The following is a 7873-nucleotide window of genomic DNA, read 5'->3' as shown; positions in this document are numbered from 1 at the left end:
TGGATGGATCCTATCATGTTGCTAGGTCATACACAGATGAAAGAAGATTGTAAAATTTACCTGTTACAAATTATTTACTTGACCTATTGACAATTGAACCATGGGTTAAAATCAGATCATTGGATCTGTCAACAAGTTAACCATGGGAATTTAGATCAAGCAATAATAGGTTTTATAAAACTTACAAACAAGCTAAAACACATACTCCTGCAACAAGATGAATTGGATAGTTGGATGTAGGAATTATTTAATTTTAAATAATAATTTTCGAAAATATTTAAATAATTAAAAAAAAAATTCGGTATTTAAATAAAATAAAATAATAAAAAAAAATTAAAATTAAACCTACAATTTTTGAAAAATTAGGTTTCAACTAACTTAAATATCATTTCAAAATAATTGCTAACCACCTTTTAAATTTTTAAAGTTATTTTATAAATTAAATATAAAATAAAAAAAATATTTATTTTTCAGATTTTATAATTTAGTTTATATAAAAATAACAAAAAAATTTAAAAGTTAGCAAAATATCTTACTTCTATTTAAAATTACATGATTATAGTAATCTTATTTTAAATTTAAATAAGGTCAAATAATTTAAAAAATATTTAATATCTGACCTTTAAATTTAAAAAATAAGATAAAATAATCAAATTTAAAAATAAGATATAAAATCAAGCAATAAGATAGATTTTTACTTGTTTTTTCAAATTCAAATTACACTAATATCTAAAATTAAATTTAAAAAATTCAAATTAATTTATTTCTGATATTAGATTTGAAAATTGAAAAGTAAAAATCAAAATACAAAACTAGACAAAAAATCAGAAGTTAATTCCATGAAATAGCATGAAAAAATGAAAAAAATTGCGAGCAGCCTCTCCGCGCGCGGAATCCTCAGTTTCAGACACAAATTCGTGTCCTAGAGCGTGCTGTCCGAGGGAAGCCCCTCATGCGCGCACGTGGTGCAGTGACACCATCCCGATATTTTTTGAAACTTCAAAAAATCATAACTAATTCAAATAAAATCGAAATTGAGTTCTGTAAAAAAGTAAATTGCTTAATTTTTTCCAAAATATCCAATAAAAATAATTCCAGAAACAGTTTTTCAATTATTTTTCACGAAAATTCACAAACATCAATCAATCATCATACAACACACAAAACAACATGATACCATCCAAAACATCAAACAAATCGTTTTAAGTCCAAATTTCTTGCAAGCAAATCAATTACCATGGCTCTGATACCAGTTGTTAGAAATTATTTTACCAGGATCTTAGATCTACTCACAAGTATGTTGATTAACACCCTAAATATGAACTTCTAAAACGATTAAAAATTAAACACATATAAAGTATGAGAAACCTTACATTGGGTGCAGCGGAATAAAATGTCTCCTTCCGTTCAAATCTCTAACCCTTGTATCCTTTCTGTTGCAGAGTATTATCAAGATCTGAATCTGGATCTCTTTCTCTCCTTTCTTTAGTGCTGCATCTCCTTCTTGTTGAATATCCTTCTTCACGATCTTCCTCACTATGATTGAGGTATCACTTGCTGTGTGTGAGCACTACTCTATCACTAAGAGGTTCGAAATTTACAAGCGAGAAGAAGAGAGTGAAGGTGGCGGCTAGGTATAGAGAGAGAAGGCTCAGGTTTTTCTCTGAAGGAAACAAGATGTGAAAAGTGTTTATTTCCTGAAGCCTTCACTATCTATTTATAGCATTCCACATAGGGTTAGGTTTGAATTATTTGGCATTAAAATAATGAAAATATCAGATGAAAAAGCCTATAAAAGTAGCCGGCCATGGCATTATGGATTTGGGCCTCACTTTTGCAATTTCGCAGTTTTATCATTTTTGCATCTCATTTTCTAAAAAACGCCAATTTTTAAATTCAACCATTTAAATGCCAATTCTAACTATTTAATAACTATAAATAATTATTAAATAATATTGTCATTTATCATATTTATTAATTGAACCATACAAAGTATCTTAATTAACAAATATGCCCTAAAAACTCTTTCTTTACAATTTCGCCCTTACTTAGTAAAAAATTCACAAATAGACATAGTCTAATTTGAGAATTATAATTGATTAATCAAAACCAATTAAATGAGTCTTACAAGTAATATTGTCTCAACTAGTGGGGGGACCATGGGTCTATATAACCGAGCTTCCAATAAGCAGATCAAGAATTTATAACCTAAATTCACTGACTTATTAATTCTTCGTTGAATCCACGCATAGAACTTACAATTGCATTCTCAGTATATAGAACTCTCTATATGTTCCACCATATAGACACTTCATTAGTTATCAATTGTTATAATCCTAATTTGATCAATGATCCTCTATATGAATGATCTACATTGTAAAGGGATTAGATTACCGTAACACCCTACAATGTATTTTATCCTTAAAACACTTAACCCCGTATAAATGATATTTCAGCTATGTGAAATGAGTACTCGACCATTTATTTTCGTTTGGTCAAGCTCGAAGGAAATCATCCTTTACTTTCTATTCGCCAGGTAGAAGCTATAGATTCCATATTTATGTTAGCGTTCCCACTCAATTGCACTACCGTGTTCCCAAAATGTACATATCACCCTGACCCAAAAGTAGGCTTAACTAACAAATCAAAGAACACGAATAACACTCTTGAGATTGAGCCTAATCAGATCAGGATTAAGATCATTTGATCTAGGATCAATTAGGCGATATTGACTTGAATAGATATTACAGTAAGTTTAATTAAATTTATGTCAAAGTTCAATATCGCTCCCTTCCGATGCATACTCCATGCACCCAACCTGAGCTTTACTTTAACCAATGCTCTGGAAAGAACATAGCACTTCTCCAAATGCAAGTAAACTCTGTTGTAGATTATCATATCAGTAAAACCCTGTGTTTGATAAATCTAGGAATTTTTATTCACATAGTCATGTTTACTTTCCAATGTGTTGACAACACAACAAACAGGATCAAGTATGTGAAAATGGTTTCAGATGAATTTATAAATCAAATAGACAAGCAATTGATAAGATGAACCAAAACATACACAAATGAATGAAAAATACTTTTGTTTCTTTATTGATGTTGAATAAAATGGATTACATTGAAATAGAGTTTTATTTAGGGCATAAAACCCAACACCGGAAACTTCCTTCTGGACTCAACTATCATTCCACAACTCTTTCCGAGATGTACAAGTTAGCTGTTTCGAGAACAACATCCGAAAAATACTTAACTTTCCAGGAATGATTTTAGAGACTTTTTCATTTTGGAGAAACTATACCACATGTACTATTGTATTAATTTTGAGTCTTTGAAGTTGTGTTAAAAAAATTCAACAAACACCATAAGATAGCTAATAGCAAGGCTCTATTATAAAATGAGAAATAATAAAAAGTATCAATAATATCTAACATCATTCTATCTATATGGTTCTAGAGAATGTCACTAATTAATTGCAATTTCTTTATAAAATAGGAAAAGAAACCATAGTCTTCCAACTCACTCTGTCTGTGGAGATTTCTCTTGTCGGCAAAAGCTTATCGTTTCTATTTTCCACGGTTATATACTATAATTTTATTTATCTCACTCATTTTATTTGTGAGCGAATGTTTCTATTGGTGTTTTTGGATTTTTGTTGGAATATTAACTTTTAAGTATGTATAATGTATTTGGGGCTCCTAAGGATGTTTGTGTATGGCTTAAAGACTTCAACTAGCGAGAAGAGTAGCTAGGGTCGGTATGCCAATAGTAAAACTCAGATGAGAATGGTTAATTTCAATCAGACATTATTAATGGTTATTGACAGTTGCATTCTTGTGTAAATGGGTGCTTATTCACTGTCAACTGTTAGTGGAATTGGGTGTTTATGAATAGTTGAAACTGTAGTAATATAAATTTCTGTTAAAGTCATCTTTTTTAATGGTATATTATGTTAAAATGCGCAACAATCTATTAACATACAATAGGTAAGATATTATTTTATTTTAAATGGGCATTTTTTTCTCCGGCAGCTTAGTTGAGTCGCTGCCCAATCACGACTACTTGTGAGTCAACCCATTATTTTGTTTGTTTGTTTGTTCACATTCGACCACACTATATATGATTTGTAAATTGTAACATATAATAATAACTTCATTATATATAAATATATATACTTGTTGTAATTGTTGTACATCATCTGAAACCCAAGAAATCAAAACAAAAATCAGAGGTCAAAGTCAAAATTAGTATAATGGAAGTGAAAGCTAGAGCTCCCGGGAAAATCATACTCTCCGGTGAACATGCGGTGGTTCACGGATCCACGGCAGTCGCTGCCTCCATTAATCTCTACACATATGTCACTCTTCGCTTTCCGACTCCTGCTGGTAAAAAAAACTCACCTTTCTTTCCGTCTTTCTATGTATTTTGTTTGACTTAGATTTGGGCGATTATGGTGGAGTTGAACCAATTCAAGGTCTGGGATTTGTTTGGAATGATAATTGGAACCTTCCCTTTTGAGATTAGAATTAAAGCATCAATCTTTTCATGTCTTCGCATTTTTTTGGCTCGAATATCTTGTCTTGCCTTATATTTTAAACCATTAATAAGAAAAATGGTTGTCAGAAAGGTGTCATCTATTATAGCTTTGTGAGAATGGTATTGAAATTTTGTGAACTTAGCTATTTAGGTGAAGAATCAATAACTTCTCTTTTCTTTTTCTCTTTTTCTGTTTTTATCTTGCCTCATCTTTGTTTTGAAGGTGTAAGAGTTTCTTCAAGGATTGACTTTCATTCGCCACCAAAAAAAAGATGGATTGACTTTCATTATGTAATTAGATTCAGTAATAAATTATTCACATTTCATTTTAATATAGAGGTGGCAAGAAGATTTTTCTGGCCAATAGTCTAATGGTCATGTAATGATAGTCGATCATCAACATAAAGGAGCCTTGTATACACCAAAAACATATACGGTAGCACTTAAAATAAGGAAGTGTAACTAAGGGTGTCACATAGTTGTAATTCTCATCTCCCAGTAACAAATGTATAGTTCATTCCATTTGAGCTTGTTAATGGTTTCTTATTAACTTGATTTGCTTTCATTTCTTATGTAGACAATGATGATACCTTGAAACTCCAACTCAAGGATTTGCATTTAGAGTTTTCATGGCCAATTGGTAAAATCAAAGCAGCACTGTCTCAGTTAGATCTTCCTAATTCATCAACGCCAACCTCTTGCTCAATTGAGGCCATGAAATCAATCGCAGCTCTAGTTGAGGAACAAAATATCCCAGAGGCAAAGATTTTTCTTGCTTCTGGAGTATCAGCTTTTCTTTGGCTGTATACGTCTATTCAAGGGTATGAGTCCATAAGTTTAATTTGTGTTGTTGAAAATTTTCTTCTGGTTTAAAATTTGAAATGATTTTGTTTTTTTATATTGTGTCAGATTTAAGCCTGCTACAGTGATTGTTACTTCAGAACTTCCTCTTGGTTCAGGTTTAGGCTCCTCTGCTGCACTTAGTGTTGCATTAGCAGCTGTTTTGCTTGCCTTTTCGGACTTAGTAAACATAGATTTTAACCACCAAGGATGGTTAATGTATGCGGATGAAGAACTTGAACTACTAAACAAATGGGCTTTTGAAGGTGAAAAGATCATCCATGGAAGGCCATCTGGCATTGACAATACAGTGAGCACTTATGGTATGTTTATTTCTGAGCTGCCCCTTCTAAAAATTGTGTTGTTTTTGCTCCTTCTGTCACAGTGTTACATCGTGATAGGAATATGAATCACTTATCTCCTAAATTTGCCATGATTGGTTTACTTGAAAAAACTTAAAAATATAGTCTCATCAACGAGTGACAGGTAAGAAAACCAAGTATAGCTAGCAAGTTACCGGCAGTTTGAAACAAGAATAAGAAAGAGAACCATTTTGTTATTTGTTGGATACAAAATTCTTCCGTTTGTATCTGTCACATGCATGACAAATTGACAATTCATATGGATGATCACAGATTCACAATATGATGCCTTGTGCAACAGGTAATATGATCCAATTCAGGTCTGGTAATTTGATTCGCATGAAGTCCAATTTGCCACTCAAAATGCTCATCACTAACACAAAAGTTGGAAGGAACACTAAGGCCCTAGTAGCTGGTGTCTCAGAGAGAGCCTTGAGACACCCAGACGCCATGAACTTTGTCTTTAATGCTGTAGATTCTATTAGCAAGGAACTATCTGCCATTATTCAGTCTCCTATTGGTGACGACCTGTCTGTGACCCAAAAGGAGGAGAAGATAGAAGAATTGATGGAAATGAACCAAGGATTACTCCAAAGCATGGGGGTGAGTCATTCTTCAATAGAAACTGTTCTACGAACAACATTGAAATACAAGTTAGCTTCCAAGTTGACAGGAGCTGGCGGTGGAGGCTGCGTTTTGACACTACTACCAAACTGTATCCTCTTTTCTCTTGTTTACTTGGCTGATAGTATGTTTTCACTGCTCATAGCAGTATGTTTTGTTTACCTTGCTTATAGTATATTTTTACAACTATTTTTTTTAATTTTTTTTTGGATACTAATGGCTTCTTTGATAAAAATTATACCTAGAACTTATTTGATTAAAACAAAGGGCTTTGTTGTAGAAAACAGAAAATGAAAAGATTTCCATGCAAAGCCTACACAGTTTTGATATGTATTTCTTCATATTTCAATATCTTGTTCTTGTTTTTCACCTTAATCCGTTCATCAGTGCTATCAGGAAAGGTTGTTGACATAGTGATGAATGAGCTCGAGTCATGCGGATTCCAGTGCTTCACTGCTGGAATTGGGGGTAACGGTGTTGAGATTTACGTGGGTGGTTCATCCTGATTTCTTAGGTGGAGCGAGTTCAAAGTTTCACCATTTACTAATAATTTAAAGCTGCACAATTTGCTGCTGTTTATCTCTGCTATCTGAGTTGTATGTACATTAGTCACTTTGTAGTTTCGTTTTGAATTTACTTTAATCAAGCTCCTTTCTTATGGTTCCCTGGCTATCTGCTTTATAACCAATTTAAACAAGTGTTCAAAGCTTCGTGTTTTGTGATTCATTGTAAGAGCAAAAGGATGAAAAAGAAGCCATAAAGGGATGATTGCATGATGTGTACTATGTTTGGTTGATCAGAGTGGCAGTCTCATCTTGTGTGTCCAGATTTGAAAGATTTGAGTAACCGCAATCATTACTAATTTTTTTATGAACTTTCTAAGCAGAATTTAAGAATCACCTTATCTTCATTTATTTGTTTTTTCATACACCACTATATGTATATTTACATATATTTCACAGGCAAGGTTTACAAGCTTTTTAGAGACTCTTGAAGATAAGGGCACTCAGGCACACTCACCAGCATAAGATAGAGACTCTCAACCATTCATTATAGCCCTGCTTGCCATAAATGCAAACCAAACAATGGAAAAGAGAAGACCACTATAAACATATTTGGCACACGCATTTTTAGTCGTTTAAATCTCTGTTTATTTACTATTAGTCTATTACTAGTAATTAACTCACCATTAGGGTGGTGGAGGACTTGACCGGTCATATAAGAGGAGCAGGGGTTACATGCAAGGAACACATACGAGGGTGTAACCTCAATAGGCTGGCCGGCTCGCTTCATGGGCACTTCTGAGCCAACTTAGCTGTCTCATTGTTGCTGAAAGAAGCCAGAACCAGTGGTGTCCATCGGTCCAGGAGCTACCCCATTAACTTGAATTCCTCTGTTTACCAGCTGGAGAGCAAGTCCTCTAGTGAACGCCAGAATGGTTCCTTTCGTGGCTGTGTGGTCCAGTAGCTCTGAATTTCCCAGGTATGCTATTACTGAGGTCATATTTTT

The 7873-nt window shown here is 33.2% G+C and overlaps 1 protein-coding gene across 1 annotated transcript; it reads left to right on the top strand.

Moving 5' to 3' along the window:
- The first annotated feature begins 3557 nt into the window (after positions 1-3557).
- On the top strand, positions 3558-7234 carry LOC115719471 (mevalonate kinase). Its single transcript, XM_030648532.2, has 5 exons — positions 3558-4387; positions 5116-5359; positions 5448-5701; positions 6042-6455; positions 6752-7234. The coding sequence occupies exons 1-5, from the start codon at positions 4255-4257 to the stop codon at positions 6868-6870; spliced, it is 1164 nt and encodes a 387-aa protein (XP_030504392.1). The 5' UTR covers positions 3558-4254; the 3' UTR covers positions 6871-7234.
- The last annotated feature ends 639 nt before the right edge of the window (positions 7235-7873 follow it).

This window comes from Cannabis sativa, chromosome 2 (assembly GCF_029168945.1).
Source record: "Cannabis sativa cultivar Pink pepper isolate KNU-18-1 chromosome 2, ASM2916894v1, whole genome shotgun sequence".
NCBI lineage: Eukaryota > Viridiplantae > Streptophyta > Magnoliopsida > Rosales > Cannabaceae > Cannabis > Cannabis sativa.
The sequence above is the reverse complement of the archived record's forward strand: the minus strand, read 5'-3'. Positions and strand labels throughout refer to the sequence as shown.

Bases quoted from the DNA above. Each gene is read 5' to 3' on its own strand.
- LOC115719471 (XM_030648532.2), top strand. From the start codon at position 4,255: ATGGAAGTGAAAGCTAGAGCTCCCGGGAAAATCATACTCTCCGGTGAA. The intron at 4,388-5,115 runs GTAAAAAAAACT...TTTCTTATGTAG, and splicing joins TCGCTTTCCGACTCCTGCTG to ACAATGATGATACCTTGAAA. The intron at 5,360-5,447 runs GTATGAGTCCAT...ATATTGTGTCAG, and splicing joins CTGTATACGTCTATTCAAGG to ATTTAAGCCTGCTACAGTGA.